The 23,564-nt window shown below is 41.8% G+C and overlaps 1 protein-coding gene across 1 annotated transcript; it reads left to right on the plus strand.

Moving 5' to 3' along the window:
• LOC311058605 (uncharacterized protein) lies at nucleotides 1-22,948 on the plus strand (the record flags this gene model as incomplete). The annotated part of the gene is made up of 10 exons (XM_084076068.1): nucleotides 1-102; nucleotides 1,464-3,058; nucleotides 3,472-3,656; nucleotides 4,674-4,797; nucleotides 5,420-5,476; nucleotides 6,471-6,578; nucleotides 7,593-7,600; nucleotides 16,119-16,210; nucleotides 16,659-16,779; nucleotides 22,801-22,948. Exons 2-10 carry the CDS (start codon nucleotides 1,499-1,501, stop codon nucleotides 22,946-22,948), a joined length of 2,403 nt encoding a protein of 800 aa, XP_083932194.1. The 5' UTR covers nucleotides 1-102; nucleotides 1,464-1,498.
• Between the last annotated feature and the right edge of the window lie 616 nt (nucleotides 22,949-23,564).

The following is a 23,564-nucleotide window of genomic DNA, read 5'->3' on the forward strand; positions in this document are numbered from 1 at the left end:
TAGTGACGTGTTGCTGTGTGTCTGTGTAGCGCTCCGCCAGCTGGAGGATGAGGTGAGGCGATGGAAAGCAAGCTACTGCAGCAGCGGTGGTGGTGACTAGAGGTGACAACACTCTGCTCAATGTGTGTCAGTATTAAACTTCAAAAAATTTGCCAGCCATTTTTAAATGACCTTTTTCCCTTGAAGAATAATCGCCTATAATGTGTGCTGTGCTGCTATTTAAGCTAGCTATAGCTGTAGTTAGCTAACACCGTTAGCTAACGTTATCCCCAGTGCTTCTGAACGCAAGATAACGTTGTGTTGTCTTTAACGTGTAATGTTATTGATCATCAATCAACTTGAACTACTCGTAGGAAAGGCAGCTACGTTGAATGTCACTTTGCCATTGTTGACGTGTGTTGTTACTTGTTTACTATCGGCTGGCGTAGAGTCTAAACCAGTGGTGGAAAAAGTACTCACTTTTAAAGTAAAAGTGTCAATACTGCAATACTCTGTTACAAGTATAAGTCCGACCTTCAAAACGGACTTGAGTAAAAGTACAAAAGTATTGGTTTAGAAGTAAAATTTCAGAAAATTGGAAATACTCCAGTAAAGTAAAAATACCTCAACATTGTACTAATAAGTACAGTACTTGAGTAAATGTAGTTACTTTACATCACAGGCTGAACTTAAGATTGTGCGTTCCAGCATCATGTCACCTGTGTCTCACTGTGTTTGACAGTCTTGCCGATTAATCACCAATCATGAAATATGCAGCGTTAGTTTATTGTGTAATAATGGATGAATAATCATATCTTCACATGCGGATTGACAGCATCTAATGCGTCATTTGCCACTGGTTGGTGTTGTTATTCCAGTGTCTTCTTAAATGGCTTGGACTTTGCTGTGTTCTCTACCTGAACTGCACAATGCGGGCGGATAAGGTTTCAGATCGGTTTACTGGGGTGTAGGGCAGCACTGGGCACTTTTTCCATTCCAGTGTGCCTCACTATCCAGTACAGTGCTAACTTCTCTCTCTCTCTCTCTCTCTCTCTCTCTCTCTCTCTCTCTCTCTCTCTCTCTGTCCATGTATATATGTACATGTATGTACATGTGTGTGTGTGTGTGTGTGTGTGTGTGTGTGTGTGTGTGTGTGTGTGTGTGTGTGTGTGTGTGTGTGTGTGTGTGTATGTATGTATGTATGTATGTATGTGTGTATGTATGTATGTATGTATGTATGTATGTATGTATGTATGTATGTATGTATGTATGTATGTATGTATGTATGTATGTATGTATGTATGTATGTATGTATGTATGTATGTATGTATGTGTATGTATATGTATATATCTCGGAATCTCGGAATCTTCACTTCCTTTCATTCCATTCATGAACATTGGTCTGCATTCCATAGCAGCTGTTATGGGAAGTTACTGTGTACCATTCAGATTGTGTCTCTCTGACTGTCATTTTCCTCTGCCAGGTGCGTGAGGCCTCAGTGCCCTGCGAGGACCGCCCATGGAGCCTGATGTCATGCCCCTGCACTCCACCTCTCCCCCTCCGCTGAATGACGACGATGAGGAGGTTGGGGCAGAGGAGGACGAGTTTGGGGACTTTGGGGGGTTCTCTCTGGGGGTTTCCTGCTTCGTCGATTCACCCAATTCTCCCTCCAGCCTCAGCCAACCTCGTCCATCGACCACAAGCCCAGCTACCCATCCGCCCAACGCTAGCTTTAATCACCCAGTCGAACAATCGCAACCTGCATCCACGGTGGTCTCGGCGATTGGCAGGGGTCCGATGGGGACTGGAGTGCAGCACTGTGATGCAGAGCCTCCACCCGGCCTCGCTAACGGGTATCCCGAGAGGGACGGCTCATCTGACGACTCAACCGGTGGGAGCGATACAGCTTCTGTCCCAGACGGCTGCTCCCCGGGGGAGGGAGATCCGGGTTTCGCTGACTTCACTGCTTTTGCTGAGCAAGCGGTGAACCCCTGGTGCTGTGGCTTCTCTCCTGCAGGGGGCGCAGAGCCCTGGGACAGCAGGGCAGGAGGGACAAACGACCTCAATGAGGACTTGGGTGGTGAATTGCCAAGGGGTGCAGGACAGGAGGTCGTAAAGGACCCTGGGTCCCTTTGTGCCGCTACAGAAGAAGGAAGGGGAGAAGAAGATTGCACTAAGGCCAAGCACTGTGAGCAAAGGGATATCATACCCGTTCAATCATCTCAGGATCACCAGCCTCAGGACGCCACTGCCGTTAGCACCCCGCCCACTGAAGAGGAGGAGCTCGGTGAACCAGGAGATAGTAACAGAGAGAGGAGGCCCAGCCTAACTGTAAGTCATCCACAGGGGGAGGAGGCAGAGGCGGAGACAGAGTCAGGGGATGAGAGGACAGAGGAAGAGGACAGTGTCTCAACCCTTCCTCCCACAGCCAGCCTGTGTGAGTCTGTCAGTGAAGACTTTGCCTCGTTTTGTGATGTTGTGTCACCAGAGGGTCTTCCCGAAGACTTTCACCCAGGCTTCTCGTCCCCCGCTTGTGTTCATCAGGTGAGTGAGGCACTCGCCCAGGAGACTGATGGAGAAGAAGATGAAGATGAAGATGAGGATGCAAGAAACATTAGACGCAGTGACTCCTTTTCCAGCCACGGATCATCAAAACCCGGCCAGTCAGAGGCAGTGAAGGGTCTTTCTCATTTGGACCAATCAGAATCCATGGTACAGGAGACCCCTACCAACCCCAACCAATCAGAGACTGGGGCAGATGCGGAGGCAGTCTTAACTGACAAAGAGGGCTCTTCTGGCGGTTGCAGGGACCAGGAGTGTGGGGAAATAGGTAGCGCAGGGAAACAGATTCAGGCAAACATCCCGCCAAGCGACAGCTTTGCAGACTTCTGCTCTGCACCCACAGAAGGCGATGGAGAGGCAGGCTGGGCAGAGTTCAGAGACACGAGGGCTCAGACGGAGGGGAAGACGTGGGCACAGTTTCAGGAGGATGGCAGCCCCGGGCTGTCTGAGGGGACCACTGAGGTGGAGCATGACGGACGGGGAGGAGGTGACTCCTCCAGGAGGAATAGCTCGCAGGTGGGAGAAGTTTGTCTGGGAAATGTCTCTGGGCATGATGCAATCTGTTTTTCAGTAATACCGATACATCATGCATCGGTATGATGCATGATCATGCTAACTATGACTACTGTCTGCTACTACTAATGTACTACACTACTATCCAAACCTTTGAATTGTTCAATGTTCTGCATTGTTGAGAGCCACCACTGGTAATCATTTCGATGCATTGCCTAAGCTTTGTGTATCTTTATCTTTCAATGTTCCATGTGGAATATATATATATATATATATATATATATATATATATATATATATATATATATATATATATATATATATATATATATATATATATATATATATATATATATATATATATATATATATGTATATATATTTACTACTGCTGCTCTTGTCTGATCTCTACCAAGGGCTCTCTGTCCAGTCGTGTACAGAAACTTCTACAGGCCAGTTTCCCAGAAGCACTGGGCCTGGTTGGAGAGGAGGGTGGGGGTGAGGAGGATGTTCCCAGCCTCAGCATTCTGCTTCAGACCCATGACAGCCAGCCTGAAGATGAGGAGCAGAGCAGGTCAGGGGACACACACAGCAGAAGTCAGTGAGTATTACTTTAAATCTGTGCGAATTTGACATTCAAAATCTATGCAGTGCAGCCACAACTATGCCTGGGTACCCATTTGTAAAGGGCACTCTATTGTTAGCCAAGTTAAACATTTTCCTTGAGAAGTTTAACTTTAAACACTTCATCAGGGCTCATGAAGACCGCTTGTGGTCGAAACATGTTCGTTTAATAAAGGCTGCTCCCTCTTTTAACTCTGAGTGCCAGGATCTCCCATTTTGTATCTGATGTCTTATCCCGTCTGATCTGATCCAGGAGCAGGAGCACCTTTTACTATATATATATATATTTTTTTAACTACATTTTTATCCCACGATTTTTTTTTCTCACCCGGTGCCAATTTCCTAAGTGATCCTGGGCGCTACACCAGCCCTACACCAGCGCTACACCAGTCCCCCACTGCCTAGGGAGGCCAGGGCCGAGCTCATGCTTCCTTCAATGCATGAGAGCCAACTGACCTTCTTGTCACCTGACAGGGGGGAGTTTCCCTGGTAGGACGTAGCGCGTGGAAGGAACACGTTATTCCAACCAGTTCCCTTCCCCTCCATCAGGCGCCTCGGCTGTCATGGGGGAGGCGGTATAGCGACCAGGATTACTACATGTTTTTGTGAGGGTATTAACTACCCTAGGAGACACGGGGAGAACATGCAAACTCCAGACAGAGTAGGCTTATTATTATTTATTTCTTTTAAAGATTTTTTTTGCCTTTATTTTGGATAGGGAAAATAGGCTGACAGGAAATGGGGAAAGAGATGGGGGGGGTGACACGCAGCAAAGGTAATCGGGAACGGGAGTCAAACCCGCGACACGCTGTCAGGCTGGCATTGCAGCCTAGGGTGCCTAGACCGTCACGCTATGGCCCAGGCCTCCTTTTACTATTTTTTTAAACTTTGTTGACTTTTGCATCTCCGGTGAGCACCTGGTTGTCTCGTTCTCTCTACTTGTTTATTAACCATTTGTTTTTTGAAATACTCTCCCAATTCCTTCATTTCCCAGGGTACAATGGGGCGTGTGTCAACATCAGGACGTCCATAGTGCTCTGGCCCTCAAGTTCCAGTGGGGTGGTTCCCATAGTAACAGGACTCTACTCAGGTGCCTGGGCGTTGAAACCAGGAACATTGTGAGTTTGGTGCAACATACAGTATAAACTGCTTATTACAGTAGACTGCCTTTCAAACCTGATATTAGTACATCTACCCCAGTTGAGAAGAATATACGTTTTTGTTTTTTGTCATCAAAAATGTCCTTAGCATTGTAAAGGGATATTCCCATCTGCCAATTACTATAATACAGAAATAAAACCCCCAACAAAATGATTGGGGCATCCCAGTGGCATAGGGGTAAATGTCTTGCCTACCATAGCAGAAACTGGGGATTGTGTTCTTTGTAGCTGCACTAGCGACTCCTACAGGTTGGTCTGGGTGCCAGACCAGTTGAGTAAAGAGTGGAATTGAGAGACATTAGCAAGTACCTTTGCATGCGTTACAGTCTCCCGGGGAAACACCTCACTGTCAGGCGAAAATAAGCGGCTCTGTGGTTGTTTACAGTGTACACCCTCCCCAGGCCAACAATGAGGGTTAGCAGCAACAGGGATCATGTAGCACTGTTCAAGGGGAATTGGCAGAATGACTCATTTGAGGATAATACATAAAATAAAATAATATTAATGTAAGAAATTGCTAAATGACGTTATTGTTTTTTAAGAAGTTGCTTTGATGGAGTTCTCCTCTGTCTTTTGACAGGTATTTGCTGGTGAGAAAAAGCAGCCGCTGATTGTGCCTGCCTTTGCATCTAACCTGGTGAGTAAGCAATCTTATAGAAATGTAGACTAAATTTAACTATATGCCCAGCACTTGATGAATCATTCTGCTGCACAGGCAGCTTCAGCACTCTTGAGGTGAATCAGGTCTCCAGCTGTATGAAACCAGTGACATTGCAGTTATGTGGTTATATCTGATCAGCTTTGTGTGCACACTACTATGAAGAAAGGGGTTGCAACTCCCGTCTATATTGCTCCAAACTTTATTAAACAATGTTCCGATCCTACACAGATCTTATTCAGGTTAAACCTGAACCTTTTTAACCAGAAAAAGATCTGACATCTGTTCCTATGTGTAGGATCAAAACTGTGAGTGTGAACTATATTTCGATCTGCACCAAGATAGGGGGATGTGTGTTGAACTGTTTTTGAGCACACTACTATATGAAGCCCTTATAACAAACCCTGCGTATTCACAGATGTGTTTTTGTATGCTTATGACAACACATTAAAGTTTAATGTCCTGCCTTGGATTTGAATGTGGGTCTTCCGTGTGGGAGACCCAACTTCAAGCACTCTTCCAAGAGCAAGAGCGAACCCCTGCTTGTCAAGCAGGGGTGATATTGCACTCATGATCTTTAGGCATTACTACTTGTCAACCAGTAGGTGTACTACTCGACACCAGGGTCTACATTTCTCAGTGGAAGAGTAGGGCGGCCACCTCCCTTAGTTATATTATAGTAACATAGTCTTCATTGGTTAAAATAAAACATTATTTATTAAAATAAGTTCCAGATTTCAGCTTTATCATAACACATTCTTTTTTCAGTGGTTCTCAACTCTCAGTTCTAGGCACCCACAGCACTGCTGGTTTTTATTCGAGCCGTCTAATCTGGGACTAATTGAGATCTGGCACCAAATGAATGCAGTTTAGCTACAGTACCAAATCAAAATGGAAAACTGATGTATTCCCCAGGACTGCAAATGAGAACCATTGAGCCAAGCAAAACTAAACTCTCTGTATCTCTTATCAGGGAATGCTAGAGCCAACCAAAGAGGCTGTAACAGCTGCTGAGTCACTGCACACAGAAGAGCCCCTGGGGTCCCCGGCCCGACGAGGCATTTCAACAGGATCAACTCAGGTAATTTGATCGATGCTTTCCAGTCTCCCAGTCTTTATTTGACCTGGGTAAAAGGAGAAATAAAAGGCTGATAAGCTTGTTCTGATAAGGCAGCTGACCAATCAAACGCAACCTGAAGCTATGTCTTTGGCTTATCTGCACAGTGGCAAGGCAGGCTGAAATATCACCACAAGCCATTTTGTTGGAACTTGCCATGATAAACAGGGAGAAATCTAACACAGTTGTTTCTGATAGTTTGCTAGAATTCTTGGCTGACACTTTATCCAGGCACATATTGTATGATGAAGGAGTAGAAGATGGAGAAGGTGTCCCACAGTGTTAGGAAGAGAAAAGCTTTTAGTTTAGTTTAGTTTATTACGGATCCCCATTAGTCCTCACCACAGTGAAGACTATTCTTCCTGGGGATGAAGGATGAAGACAGCAAGAGACAGGTTAGATTAATTCAGGGTAAACCACTCAGTATTCAGTAAAACAAAAGTCTATTCTAATTATAGAATAGACTTGTTGTGACTCAGCTCATTGCCCAGAATCAAACCCATTATTAAGAATGTTATTAAGACCCTTATGGTGTGTTGACCCCAAAGCTACAGATACTCCAAATGTTTGCGTGGAGTTAACTTAAACTAAATGTGCCACGTTTCTTCTGAGTCGATATGATATTGACGCTGATCTGAAATATCAGTGTAAAATGAATTAAATGTATTTGTCTTCATGTTTACCAGGGTTTTAACTTCAAACACTCAAATTCACTTTTTTTATTCCACCTCAGGTGCTGTCTTCCAGCCAGCTGAACTTGAGCAGCCATGGCCTTAGCAGTTCTCAGGACGGTATGTCCCCCCGCCGATCCCCTCTCTTCTGGGGGTGGAAATAGACTCTGTTTCAAACCACCAAGCTGGTTTCCTCTACTTGATGGTGCCTGCTCGGGACTCTTCTCCTCTGGGCTCCTCTTTAACCCCCCTTTGACTCTGGAATTGTCTCTATTTCTGTCTCTGCTTCTGTCTTTGTACCTTTTAGCCCACTTAGTGAGTCAGTGTAGGCAAGAAACAAAACCACAGCATTGAATTTATTTTTGAATTGATCCACCTTGAGGTTTAAAGGCACACATGTATTGGCCTAGTACTTTGGAAAAAGTGCTTATAATGAAAAAGTATCCTAACTAAGTCTATAATTAAAATAGTTTAATTAGTGCAAACGCCACTAAAGCCCAGTCCAGACCAAAGATTTGCAATGCGACAAAACTGTTGCAGAACATTGCAGAGACCGTTGCAGCGGTCTGAATTAACCCGTTGCAGGTCGGCGTATGTCATATCATCGCGTCTGTGGTAAATGAAGCATAACTATAGCCGCAAGTGATTCCACTTGTTCAATCGCAAGCAAAACATTTCAGAAGCTATCAACCGTTTAACCAATTTGAGCGTGTACAGCTGTCTCTGGCAACACCCACGTGCACAGATGTAGTAAAGCAAACAATGGCAGAAGTTTGGACGGAGGAGAAAGAAGACCTGCTAATCAACTTTATGGCAGAATTACTATGTTTATATAACACCAGTTTAAAGAGCTACTCCAACAAAGTCACCAAAAAGAATACCACACGTCATATCGCGGAGAAACAGGGCTGCAGTATCACAAGTCTTTTTTTTTTTTTACAGCGTGTACCTGACGAGAGGGAGAAAAATAGAGCGAGCGAATAGGAGAAAGGAAAGGAGAGCTATTTCATATTTTTATACAAGATGTCGAGCATACAGTATATTCTATATAGAATAAATATAACAGGTTGAAGTGCTATGGAAACAGTAAACTGCTTTCACTGTCTGTCAGCCCTGACCTAGCCTCGATCTCCAGGCTTTTAGTTTTTAGTTTTGCTAAAAAATAAAAGCCTGGACCAGCGCGTCGGTGTACCCGATATAGGAAGTGTTTCATTTCCCCAACCAACCAGAGTGCAGTGGGCGTCGCTTGTAATGTTGTGTTGACGGGGCGTGGGCTGACGGACAGATCGGTGAACCAATGGGATCACACGCATTCTCTCGCCGGAGATGTTAAACCCGCCCCTCTAGGTACAAAAACAGGAGGGCTGGTGCAGCCTAGCCCTGATCTGACAACCTAGGCTAATTATTTCTGTGGAAATGGCAATCGGTCGCATCTCTGTGCCTGGGTGTAGACTGTAAATCATAGATATTCAACTGGCGGCCCGCGGGCCACGTGCGGCCCGCGAGGAGCTTCCTTGTGGCCCCTGGCCATATTCCAAAAAAAAAAAAAAAAAAAAAAGTTTTTTTTATTTTTTATTTTTTTTAATTTTCATAATTATTATTTATTTTAACTTTGATTTATGTTATCAAAGTTAAAACAGTACAAATTATTTATCCTTCATTAGTTCTTGAAAGGCCATCTTTCATTGGAACTTAACTTAGAACCTTAAATAGAACCGAATCAGACCGAATTAGACCCGAAAAAAGGTTGATTTATATTGGTCAAATAGAACCGAATTAGACCCGAATTAGACCGAATTAGACCCGAATTAGATCCGAAAAATTTCGGGAAAATTGTGTGCGCACATGCACGCGCGCTGCGCGCGCGTGCATTTGCGCTGTGTGGCCCCCGACTCCAAATTATTTTACAGTTGTGGCCCCCTGCCTAATCTAGTTGAATACCCCTGCTGTAAATGGTAAATGGTGCATTTATATAGCGCTTCTAGCCGAAGCGCTTTACATTGATTGTGCCATTAACCCATTCACACACACATTCATACACCGATGGCGGAGGAAACCATGCAAGGCACCAACCTGCTCATCGGGAGCAATTAGGGGTTCAGCGTCTTGCTCAAGGACACTTCGACACTAACTCTAGGGGAGCGCCCCAGCCCGGGATCGAACTGGGAACCTTGCGGTTTTCCAGTTCACTCTACCCGGCCACTCTACCCCTGAGCCACTGCCCCTGGACTGTGAAGTTGCAAACCCAAGTTTTAAGATTCTGTTGTAAGTGGTTGCGTTGTGAATCTTTAGTCTGGACTGGGCTTAAAGGAGTAGTTCACCCAAATTGATATGTTCTATCAATTACACACCCCATGAACATGGAATTCAGGAGATCTTTTAGTTTTTGTCGCATTCCTAAGCCAATATTTTGATGACTGGCGGAGTCTCCGATTGGAGACTCAATGGAGACTCTTTTTCTTTTTTTTCTTTTTATGCCTTTATTCGATAGGACAGTAGCCTGACAGGAAATGGGGAGAGAGAGATGGGGAGTGACATGCAGCAAAGGCCATCAGGATCGGGACTTAAACCTGCGACACGCTGTCAGGCTACCCTGAGCCTAGGTGCCTGGACCGCTACGCTGGCAGTCCAGGCCTCAATGGAGACTCTTTGAGTCTCCTACTGGAGACTCCATGAGTCATCAAATTATTGGCTTAGGAATGTGACAAAAACTCCATGAATTCAAGGCTTCATGGGGTTTGTAATTGATAGAAAATAAGTAATTATTTGGGTGAACTTCTCCTTTAAGAACCAACACTGGGAGGAAATGGAGACGGTCATGGAATCCAAAATCAAAAGAATGCCCATAACCAACCTCGCTCTAAGATGGACGAAACACTATTGTTTTCTTCCCTCTTTTCTTTTCACGCATTCAACTATTTCTCTGTGATGAAAGTCTTCCTGGTCTTACATTTTTTAATCTCAGTATTTATCTCAATATTTATCAGTTCCCAGTTTTATTGGGGTATCTGTGAAAGTTTTGGTTGCTGCTTTATTATAAAGGATCCAAAGTTCTGTAAACAGAATTTATTTTGTATGAGCTTTCAGAACTAGTGATGCAAGAGTTTATCAAACAAATCGATTTAATCGATAAAAAAAAGATTTTGGGGGTATTCAAAATTGTTTTCATAGAAAATATAATGATCTACATGCTCACAACACGTAGTGTAGATCGGATATTTTGGGTTAATCAGACTAATTGATTTAATCAATTATAAAATTTAAAAAAAATTTCACGTCAAGTTGTTGATCTATAAAATGCGCTTCTTGATTATTTGATGAATCCGGGGAAAAAAAGAAATAATAATAAACTCAGAATTGGGGAGTGCTCAAAACCAGTATGCATACTCACACGTTGACAGTAAAATATGATAATGGTGCATCTTTGCAAGTGATTTTGTGTCATGTATCTCACCCGGGGGGTCGGTATCCTAGAGTAGGTTGATAGGGCCACAGACGCAGGCAAAGAACATCTTAAATAGACACATATTGGTTCCTCCTGACTTAATTGTTGCTGCAACATTCTCATCCCAGTGTGAAGCCAGTGTGTCAGAAGCACTGATGTACATAGGTTCATTTGGAAAGCTGAGGACGCTACTTTCTACCATGTCTCCTACACTGGAGCAGACATGGACCTCAGACAAATACCTGCTACCTCATCTGTCTTTCAGAAGGAGAAGCAGAAACACTGTGGAGAGGACCTTTCTTACTTTTCATTTTTTGCTCCTTTTTTTAAACCAGATACTTCTCACCTTGTAGAGCAATGGTCAGAGGTCATTCAGTATTGGTGGCAGTTGGTGCCAGATATTCTGTCAAGCCATAGGCAATTTGTGTAATGCTGAGTTATTGTACAGTATATGTATTTATTTATTGTTTGGATTTTATTTTGTTACAATAGAAAGTTGTACCTAAAGTGATGTTTGGATTTCAGGAAATGTATTAATTTATTTACTTGTTGGAGCCTCACACGGTGACCTCCAGAGTTTGTGGCCCCTTTGTTAAAGATAAACTAAGAAGCTCACAAGATCACAGTTAATGAGTATTATACCACGGCCGCAGAGAATACTCTATTCTGATTGGCCAGAGGGATCCCATTATTAATTGCAGTTGTGATGCATTCTAAATGCGTTTTGAACTTAAAGTGTAACCTTTACAATTAAACAATAGTTATTTTTGATATAACTTTTCACTGGTATATTTTTCACAGTAAACATTCCACATAAATGTGTTTTTTGACAACTTCTCTAAACACTAATAAACATTTTTTATTTGGCGAATGTCGCCCCCCGACACTCACGCCAAAATGATTTGGCCGCAGGAAATGTGCGGGAAATGTATTTATTTTACAGTTGTTTATGTATTTTACAGTATTAACTGCATTCATTTAAACATGTATTTAAACAGTAAATACTGATTCTGATGAAACATACACATACAAAATATCCTCAGGACCCTGCAGCATTGCATTCCTTTCCCAGTGTTCCTTCCTTATAGACAAATGGAGTTACAAGGGATATAGTCTACTAAAACAGACTGCTAAAACAAATGTTACACAGTATGACTTTAATATACACATTGTATTAAGCTATCAGTTATTTAAGCTAACGTTAGCCACAAACTATCCTTTAAAACAACATGGATTTCATTACAACTTTAAACCTTTTTGGGGAGTAAGGGGAAGCAGAGGAGACTTGCAGCTGACTGACTCAGTTGGTATTCTTGTAGATCTTGGTAACTATGGCTTTTACTACTTGCAGGAATAGTAAAGTAACATGTATTACAAGCTTGTGTCCCAAACTAATTACTAATTTATAGCGTATTGCCCCAAAATATGTATAAAAACCTACTTGAATTTCAATTGTTTGCAAGTGGTTGCGGTATAAGCAGAATAACTCTGAGCTGTGAAGACAACTGCCTCAAATGTGGAACATTTCGATTATTTACTGGTGGCATATTATAAGTGCAGAACGTAGCTAATTGCGTGTGTTTGTTTATTTATCTCTGTCAGTTTCAGTTCATTCTTGCATTCTTGCTTTTAGTAATATACCATAACAGCTGAACTGAATGCACAGTGAAACATGGGCAGCACTATGCACTAATGGTTCACTTAATTGGACCCTCTCTCTTATAGACTGGTGATGATAAAGCCTTCCTGTACTTCCTGTCCCCATTACTCAGATTGTTACCTCCAAATGCAAATTGACTTGTTCTCTTTTGACCTGTGGTTGCTTTTTCAACTGTGAACTACAGCTTCACGTTGTTTCAAAATCTGAATCTGGGTTTGATTTGCAATGAACTGCAAAATCAAATAAATAAATGTTTGGTGCACAACAGTGGATTGCTCTTCTGCTACTGGTGATTGTAGCAATAAAAGAAAAAGAAAATAATTATGTTTGCAGTTGCACTGGTCATTGTTTCACAAGGAGGAACTGTCCAACATAAAACCAAAACATTGAATTTAACTAAGGCTGACCTGTACACAACAAAACTGAAATATCCTTTTCTTTTAAGATTTGCTCTGGTTAATAATGCAGATTTGGATTTACTCTGTTGTGGGAGGATATATTACTAAAATGTTCCACACTACATTTAAGAACCTTTAAACATTGTTTTGCTGAGGTGAATAACTGAACTGGAATGAAAGACATTTTGGTTAAATGGAGAATTGCTTCACTTAATTAACTTGACTTAATAAATTAGTAAGACGTGATCAGTTGGAACATTAATACCAGTTTTGCTGCTGCCTGAGAAAAACGTCATACACTGACCATTATGCACTAGATGCACTAGATCCACTGCACTAGATCTGCAAACTAACATGATATCATTCCATTGTATTGAATCGAGTCAAAACCAATTAATCAAAATGCTTACATCTGGTATGAGTCAGTGTTCAATCAGTGGATTCTTACTTGGCATGGTGCATTTATTCCCATCAACCAACTTTCCCTCGAACATCTACATGTTTTGATCCGTTTGTAGATAAGTGCTCATCTTGAATGGCATCAGTGGTAGTAACTCTTACAAAATTAGTCCTGGTATAAAAATAATGTACTTACAGTATCGCTATCGATATTTTGAGTCATCTTAAGAGACTGGTTTGCATTGCAAAACACAGTCCTGTTAAACACTGAAATACTAGATTATTTGAACAGAATTTGGGAATAAAATCCTTAACTAAATTATGGCAGCCCCAGGTAGGCAAGGCAAGGCATAAAATGACATTAGGATGCATAAAATAAGTAAAAATGTACAGATACAGCTACAGTGCAGAAGAGAAAAGAAAAATAACTCAATCAAAGGCAGCGGCAAACAGAAAGAGCTTTAGTTGTGTTTTAAAAGAAATAAGAGTGGCAGCACACCTGCAGTTTTCTGAGAGTGTGTTCCAGATATGTGGTGCATAAAAACTAAATGCTGCTCCCCCACGTTTAATTTTGGTTATAGAGACAGAAAACATCCCTTTCCCAGATGACCTGAGAGGTCTGGATGGTTCACGATATCGTACAAGATCAGAAATGTATTTTGTCCCTAAACCATTTAAAGCTTTATCTGTAGTACAGTATTTTTTTAAAATACATTATTTGGTAGTCATTTTCCCACATAAAAAGCGTCTTGTCAAAAGCATTGTTCGATGGAGCATAAATAAAGCTTAAGAGTAAAGAATAATTTTCGATTAGGTTAATGCAATCATAGTTCAAATGGCTCTAAGATTGGACAAGAATGTTCCCAAAAGTGATGCAGTGATTAAGACATACAGTATATACAGTACTGTATATACACGTAATGGCACTGCATTAAAAGATTGTATAAAGACATGCACTTGCATAAATGGTTGGTTGGTGGGTACATGCAGGCATACATTAACCACATGACCCCTAGCGTCCCTATTCTGGGCATACCATAGGCGAAAAATCAGCAAAAACATATATAATATTTGGCGACAATTAGCAGATCCACAATCTCACTACGGGTCGCAAACATGTTGTGAGCTTGTAGATCTGCTATTTGACATACAACTAAGTTTATGCTATCATTAGCCCTCACCAATGCTCATTATGATATGGTACCATTTTTGTCTACTCTGTCTGCGTCTCAGCAGAGGGCTGTGGACTGAAACCCGCCTACCAGTGACATCATCAATGGGGAATCCAAGCTAATAGAAACTGCAGGCTTTCTATTCCTGGACAGTTAGCATGCTATAATGGAGGCCATTGTTCTCGTGTTAATAAAAAAATAACATTGAAATCTTGTTTGAAAAAATAAACCTGCCTAACAATGATGTCACTGGTAGGTGGGTGTCCACAGCCCTCCTATGTTTTTTTTTTTTACCATTTCATCATGAGCATTAGTGAGGCCCAATTATATGATCGTCCTTCAAGTGCATAAAAAAGTGTTCTTCTTAATTTTGTTTAGAATGTAACTTGGACTTTGCTGGCCGGGTGGTGTTTGATAATGTACATTTTTATCTGGTGTCCCCTACCATGAGTCTGCCAGCTCCTTCCTTATGTGTCAGTCATCTCAGGCAGGCTGATGGAGACTGATCCAGAATGCCACCACATGCCACGTCTTCAACCTCCCAAAATTCTTTGCCCATTCCACTGGGTCCCTGTTGCTGCTCGCATCCAATTAAAAACAATGGTGAGGACCTACAGTAGCAGTACATGACAACCAAGGGCGTGGCATCCCCCTGCCTGCAGGATATAATCCAGCCCTACACGTCTTCCCATTCACTTAGGTCTTATGACTTAACTTAGCCCAAAATGTGGCCCAGGATGTCTGAACACCCTGGCCAATGCTCCAACCTCCTGGTTCCTAAGCTATGAAATTGCACTGTTGTTTAGATAGATGTGTGCTGTTTGCATGTCCATTGTCCACATATGCTAAGTATGTATTTTAGATAGTAAATTATTTTTAGACACATGCTAACACTTGATGTGTAAAGTACCAGCTAGTTACTTTATGGCACTTGTTTTCATGGCACTCTATTTACTTGAATACATAGGACCACAATGGAAACGATTCATTCCCCAGGACTTTGTGTTGTCCTTTTAGCCTTAATGTCTTACTGTACCATGTGCTGTTTACATTTCTGACTAGCATTCAATCAATGAATATAAAAAACGACCCCTCATCCTATTATATTCCTGAGATATTCCTGTTTACTCTGATCTTGCCCTTTGTAAGTAACTCTGGATAAGAGCATCAGCTACTGTAAATGCCTAAACTTGTTTATTCCCAGCATCCATATTCTGGGGGAATCATTAAGCAAAAATAGCAGATCTACAGGGCCCTAATCCCTTTGCGTTGTGGTGTATTGTGAGGCTATAGATCTTTTGGCAAAGAGATATGGTGTAGAGGGAAAAAAGTGGTCCAAATACAGACCCATCTCAGGTCTGTTTTACTAAGTCTAGAGGGTTTAAGTGATTAATTCTACTTCACAGAAGACAAGGACAGAATTCAACGTGAGGATGAGTTTCCATTAGAGTAATTTGTGTCTCTATATTTTTATCTATTCAGCCACTGTTAGAGGTTTCTTAAGGGATTAATTAAGGGGTGAGCTCAAATTAAATAAACGCATGCCCAGAGACAGACGATACACTGGTTATGCATATGAACGCTTGATGAACTGGAATTTAAACCTTCCAGAACCTTCTTTCCTTTGTTTGCCCTTCACCTTTTTTCCATCTTATTTTTCCTGCTGTCTAAACAAAGACTAAATTATTATGTGGAGTTGCTATGGTTTTATACGGAAATTTTTCATATTGACTCTCCTCACTCCTGTCTTCCTTGCTAGCACAGGCTGCCCGGCAATTAACCTGGATTACTTTGGTCCAACGGAGGAAAGCAGTTCTAGCAACAGCAGCCGAAGTAACAGCCCTCCACCAGGTTAGCATTGTGGGATTGCAATGCGTAATCGTTGGTCTTCAGGAATGTATTGGGGGCCTTAACCAATTGGAATTTCATTTGTCAACTTTATGGGTTGTCTAAAGATTCCTTAGTCTACAGAATACCTAGTTTTGAGAATTGTAAAGTTGTAAATAACTGAGCTTTAAAAGGTATAGCTTACCAACTGTTATAATCGTATTATATTTACTCGGAAAACTTTTTTTTTTTTTTTAATAATCAATCTTGGATAGATCTTATTTACTTTAATTGTACTTTGACTTTAAAGGAAAGGAACATATTAGTTTTAAGGCATTTCTTTCTTACACAGTAAATGGCAACATTGGAGATAGTCAGGAAAGAGGATGTCATGTGATTCATGCATGTTGTGCAGCATGTTGGCATATACAGATACAGTAATTGCACATTGTTGTTACATGCACACATGAAGGAGTGGACCCTGACCTTTATGAGCTGACCATCTCCAAGTTGGAAACCACCAGCACCAGTGACCTTGAGGACAACTTCAATCGTCTCATGTCCACTGCAGGACAGACGTGCACTTCAGTGAGGTGAGGTTGCATTCTGCTCACAGAGGAGGTTTATTTTAATCTTAATTTACACATTTTAACTTTTGATTTAAATAGTCTTAACCTATTAAAACCAGGAAAGCATCTGTATCATTTTAGGTAGATAGCAAATATACAAGCTCATAGCGCGTCACTTCGTGCCACTAGGAGCTTGTAGATCTGCTATTTTCAAAAAATCGTGAACATTTTTGCAAATCTTTGAACACATATATTTTTAAAGCGAACATTTTTAACTCAAATCTTTGCTTCTGGGGGTCCCTGGAACAAAATATTTTGATGGGGGTCCGCGGTCAAATACATATCATTTTGGGGGTCCTTGACATGAAGAAGTTTGAAAAACACTGACATAGAAACATACGATTTTCAGAAAACTGTTAGGATTTCGAAGACATTTGTAGAATCGGCCTCACGAGGCATTGCAAGTAAAAATGTACAGACCAGTCGAGGTCATTGTCGATGCGTCTGTTTTCATTTTGGGTACACTTGTCTGTAACTAAATAAAAAAAGTTTATAACTAATGTAAAAGTTTATTTGTCTTATAGGAGATTGTCTGCGTGCCAACAGTGTGAAAGTAAAAAACAAGTGAAGGTTTATGAATATGTTAAAATGTATTTTTTTTACTTTACCCCCTTTAGCGACAGGGCTTAGCCCAGATATAATTTAATATCATTAATGTCATAATCTGCTAATCGTCAAATCATAGATATTGAAGTCTGTCCTGGTTGAGGGAGGCTATGTTGTTCGGTAGGTCAGCCTGTCCATCCGTCCAACAATGTGCTCCAAATCAACATAATCTGAACAGACTTTGGTGACTGCATGGCCTTTCCTCTAGCACCACCTTTAGGCCGTTTCACACAAGATATCTAAACATTAGTGGGTGCCTGGGTGGATTGCTCACATGCCACACTGCCCGGTATTCAACCTCCCAAAATTGTTGAGCACATCATGCTCCCTAGAGGAAGAACCCTACTGCTTTTGATCACGCAATGGCTTTTCCTCTAGTGCCTCCCTTTGGCTAAAAAAAACTCTCGCCCACCTGGTATTGTCATGCACTAGGGTTATACATGGCAAAAAGAGGAAGTCCACACAAGGTCAAACGTTTAAATGATATGTATTGTTCTGACTTAATTAAAGAATATGGATAATCAAAAGCAATCAAAAGTATGAGGTGTGAACAAGTCAGTAATCAGTAATGTAATGCAATGTATGGATGTGTGGAATGTGCTGTGCGAGTGTTGTATAAGGTGTGTAAAGGAACTGAGAACAAAAGGGTTAGGCCCCACAGGCCAGGTTGCAGTGATCCTGCTATGAGGGAGGAGAGAGAGAGAACGAGGGGTTGTGGGAGAGCTCTCTATATACTCTCCCAAACCACCTCACCCAGCTGCACCCAGTTGGGCTAACGGCCTGCCACACTCCGCCCTACTCACTCTGGCCATCAGTGAAGGCATGAGGGGGCAGGGCCGTCACACCCCCCTCCATAAGAATGTGGTTCCACCACATTAACTAAAGAAATACAAAGAAAAATATAGCTGCAAGCAGCGATAATACGGGGCCAGGAGAGAGAAAGAGAAATGATAATTCCTTTAACAGGTCATTTCATGAAAGTCCTTGCGGTCTTGTTTCCAATGAGGGCCTGTGAGCAATTAGGGGTTAAGAGTCTTGCTCAGGGACAAATTTCGTTTCATCGACACATTTGTTGACCTGGCCTGGAATCGTACCTGGGTCAACCAGAGCCTCTAGCTCCCTAGGCGGGCTCACTAACCACTCAGCTATGGCCAACCCTCAGAGAGAGAGAGAGAGAGAGAGAGAGAGAGAGAGAGAGAGAGAGAGAGAGAGAGAGAGAGAGAGAGAGAGAGAGAGAGAGAGAGAGAGAGAGAGAGAGAGAGAGAGAGAGAGAGAGAGAGAGAGAGAGAGAGAGAGAGAGAGAGAGAGAGAGAGAGAGAGAGAGAGAGAGACGGAATAGATTGAAGAGACAGACATGGAAACGGAATAGATTGAAGATAGAAACGGAATAGATTGAAGAGACAGAGAGAGAGACATGGAAACGGAATAGATTGAAGATAGAAACGGAATAGATTGAAGAGAGAGAGAGAGCCATGGAAACGGAATAGACTGAGTCATGTTTTTTGCAATTCAACTTAAATGAGTCTGCATCAAGTGAGGCTTGAACCGGCAACCTTGCGATCGTGAGGCACTCTTAGGTAGCTGCAACACTACCTATAGTGCTATAGCTTTGTCCAGGCTGATATTGTCTGTTGAGGATCACAAACTCTTGCCTTCTGTCATGACCCAAGCCCCTGTTTCACTAACACTAAGATCACTCGTTCACAAACCATTTACCAATGAAGAAATTGTACATCTCCTCAGAACCAAAACTAGTGAAAGTAGCCGATCTACAAGCTCACAAACCATTAAAAGTTGTCAGATTGTACATCGGCTATTTTCACAATGAAGTATGTTATACATTGAAAAAACATACTCTCATTGCTATCTGAAAAGTTGTGAGATTGTAGATCAGCTATTTTCACAATGAAGTATGTAAAAAACACTCAATTAAGTATTTCATGTTATCTTTAACAATTGCAGATGTATTCATTGATAGTCATGTTGTGTGAAATGCAACTTAGATGAAGTCTGCACCAAGTGAGGCTTGAACTGGTGACCTTCAGGTTGTGGGGCACACATTTAAGCGAGAAGCCACCAACAGACAAGAACCTGTGAAAGGAGATCACACAGATGATACAGTTTCACGCAAATAGCTGAAAAATCCTGGGTTTAAGTGTTTTTCAAACTGCTCAAGATTGCGGACAATATAAGGGCGGTGCTTACTGGTTAACGTGATAGATGTGTTCCTCATTAGTCAAGGCACATGTGTAAGCAGGTCTAATGGCTGTCGGCCAAACGAGGCATGACTTTTGCCTGTTTAAAGTTTCAATTTTCAAAAAATTGCTATAGCGCCCCCGTTTGACCAATTGGAGTAAGATTGGTTTCAGTGATATTTGGAATGGCCCTTTACATTTCTGCAAAGTTTCAAAGAATGGTAAGTCTGCATGTATGTTTTAGGGGCAGATGAATAATTGTCATAAAACTGCAATATTCATTGGCTCATTAAAGCTTCATTTTTTCACTTATGGAAGATATTTTGCAAACGTTTTTTGGTATAGGTCCAAAGTTCATGTGTAAAAAGTTTCGTGCAGATTACTCAAAAATCCCAGGAGGAGATAGGTTTTAACTGTTTTTCATATAATTCGAAATGGTGGGAGATCTAAAGGTCAGAGGTCAAAAGTCAGAGTGTGAAAGTTGTTCATCATGAGGAGACGCATGTGTGTATTGAAGTTTTATGGCTGTAGGTAAAACAGGGCATGAGTTGTACCTGTTCAAAGTTGGCATTTTCAACTGAGTGCTATAGCGCCACCTTTTGACGAAAGATTGTGAGATTTATTTTTTGATCGTTTTTCATGACCATCTATCATATGGCCGAGTTTCATAAAAAGCGTATGCACGGTTCAGCCAGAACTGGCAAAAACGGCAGAAGAAGAAGAAGAAATGGAATAATGCGAATAACAATACGGGTCCATGCTGGAAGCCTGGCCCCGTAACAATTAACAACCAACAAAATCAAAGTGACAACATTTTACTGTACACTTTTCTAATAAAGCAAAATAGCCACTATCTTTCAATTATTGTAACAAAGCCCCTACAGCCCAAAATATCAATTTTCAAACTCACCATAACTAAGGTTTTACCAAAACAAATTTGCAACTGTATGCTATCCATACAACCACCCACTCACCCCCTCAGTCACCTGTAGGAACAGTATTAAGAGTGATGAGTGACACTGCATCCATAACTACAACTACCTGTTACTCCACTTTGCCACACCATCCTGCCTCCAGCCTCAGCAACCTTGTGCACAGGAGCAATTTAAGAGAGCCGAAGACAGGATAGTCTATAGTGAAGAAAAACAAGACATTTACGTTAAATAACATAACAGTTCAACACATAAGTCTAATGTACACGTGACAGTGCATCTGCAACCACGTTTTGAGAACCTTTAATATGGCGAATATCCATGTTATATGGCTGCAAAAATAATGCCCACCGCATTAACCTCTGATTTGGATTCTGCAGTGACTTCAAAAATGTCAGTGGATTGTGATCTGTGTAGACCACAAGTGGAGTTAAACCAGAACCCACATATATATCAAAGTGTTGCAAAACTAATATTAGGGCCAAAGCCTCCTTCTCAATAACTGAATAGTTGAGTTGATAAGTATTAAACCTTCTCGAAAAGAAAGCCACCACTCTGTCCAAACCCTGCTCATCTGCTTGCAAAAGCGCAGCTCCAGCACCCACATTGGAAGCATCTACCTGTAATGAAAAGGACTGCTCCAAACACGGAGCGGCCAGTACAGGAGTTGAACACAACAGAGCCTTGAGATTCTTGACGTAACCTCAGTGAACTATGTCTAAACCTAACCTTATTCCTAGACGTAACATCAGTAAAACTATGCCTAATCCTAAACTTATTTCTAACCTTATCCTCAAAAAAACAAATACAAGAACCGCTGGTCCGCGAAAACAAATGGCGTTAGCGTGCTTTGGGGCGAGACTTTCGGTTACCCCGTCAGACGTCGCAGCAGCTTGCGAGTGAACAGACCATCTCCGTGGAGTAATTAAACACCACAAACTACACGAATTACGTTCACACTAACACCCTGGAGCGATTTAGAAGCACTTTATAAGAAATCTAACACTTATGTTGATTTAACGTTAGTACATGTGTTTTATTGTTGGACATTCATCATGACAGGTTATATGTGCTTTTGACAGCCAGGGTCGATGTGTGTCTGCGACGGACAATGAGCCAATGGCTCAAGGCATCAGCAGCCCACGACGCATCTATTGTTCTGAGGGGAGGGGGTGGATTTATTTCTTTTTCATTCGAATTTTTACACGACACACCTAGCATTCCTTCGCGGCCCAAAAAAGGTCCTCCTGCCGCGGTTGGGAAACGCTGCCCTAGGCAGCATTTCACCTGGCACGTCGTTGCCATTCACGTGGCCGTTGCATGTGCATTGTGCACGCCTGTTTGCGTCATGTTCTACTTCACTGTACCATGAAATTATAAACCGGTTTCTGCACATACCTAGGGATGTATGCAGCACACTTAATGATCTGGAATGCATCCTTCTAACAAACATATCAAGCCTCTGACGTTTTTACGTATAGTTCATCATGCAACGCATGTTGTATGGGCGTAGCTATTACACAAATAAATGATGCCTATCTGTGGCTTTCCAGAGACCCAAGTTGAGCAACGTCGTCAGGTTTTCACCACGGGTGCAAATGGCCTCCCGCACAGGGCGCTATAGCCTCCCCGATTTACAGGAAGGCTGGTAGATGAATCATGTAGATAACTGTAATTTCTGCAAACATCGCAAACAGTTCTAGGCTAGCGTTTTACCAAGAAACGTTAGGGTGACAAGGGCACAGGAAATAAGGTTAAGAAGCACTGCACCTCAGCACTTCCATCCAGGACAGGTTGCACCCCTAACATAAAGAAAGCCAATTACTTTTTCATTATGTCAGTGATGTGAAACTGCATACGAGGAGTTAGGTAAAGAAAAGTTAGGTAGAGGAAAGAGCATCGTATAATATTCACAACACCACCCCAGCCTAATGGCGCCCTAGGCAATTGCCAAGACGACAATGAAGACGCGGCATTACGCCCGATTATGGACACAATGCCAGCGTGACGTCGTCCTACGATCGTATGACATATTGACATATTCTACTTATAAAAGCACAGCTGTGAGGCAGAGTGGTGTCAAGCAGCAATTCGATAAAGCATCAGGCATGCAGTTAGGACAAGGACTGTTCTACTATCAGCATTTAGCTCACAACATATATGTCTGTGTGTGTACGTCTGCATGTGTATTATGATCTGCAATTGTTGGTGTACTGAATGTGTATTTGTGTGATTGTGTGTTGTGGTGGCAGGAAATCGCAGCAGGATAAAGAGCTGAGTGAGGAGGCTATCAAGGTGGTCCACGTCCTGCCTAACCTGTCCTTCATGCTGGCCAAGGTCCTCACGTTTCCCAGTGTTTTCATCGTGTCCAAGGAATGCAGTCCTCAGGCATTAGATTGATACTGCACGTGCGTGCACACACACACACAATTCAAATATGACAGGTTTTTCTCCAAAAAGTACAATCTCTTTGTAGAGTTCTCTGACCTCTCCAAGTCTATAACATCAAGACTTTGCAGGTAGATATTGGTCACATGGCCATTGGAATATCGACAGTAACACATATCATATACTGAATTTGATCTGTCTATGTATGTATCGATCTGTCTGTCTTTCTGTACAGCTAGCTGTTTTATTTATTGTATTATATTTATTGTATTTATTATGTATAGCCTACTGATTTACAGTCATTATATGGTCATTTTAATATGCTTAATTGAATGTACTTACAAATACTTACTCTCATTTATTAAACTGGTAATCCTGAGGCACCGTTGAAGACACAGGAAATAATTATAGTCAGTCATTTCTTCTCTCTCTTGGACATGTCATTGTTTTTGTAAACGCACAAGACTAATCTTGTGTGGAATAATATTTGTTTTGTGCAGATAATGTTCTCTCTTCATGCCTTCGCAAAAAAAGGTTAGGTCTGATCCCAATTAGCATAGAGTCTCCCTTCTTCACAATAATCAAAATGAAGGTGAATGGCTGTCATGAACATTATCCAAAATAGCAG

This window comes from Gymnoscopelus microlampas (genome assembly GCF_963454915.1).
Source record: "Gymnoscopelus microlampas genome assembly, chromosome: 13".
Lineage (NCBI taxonomy): Eukaryota > Metazoa > Chordata > Actinopteri > Myctophiformes > Myctophidae > Gymnoscopelus > Gymnoscopelus microlampas.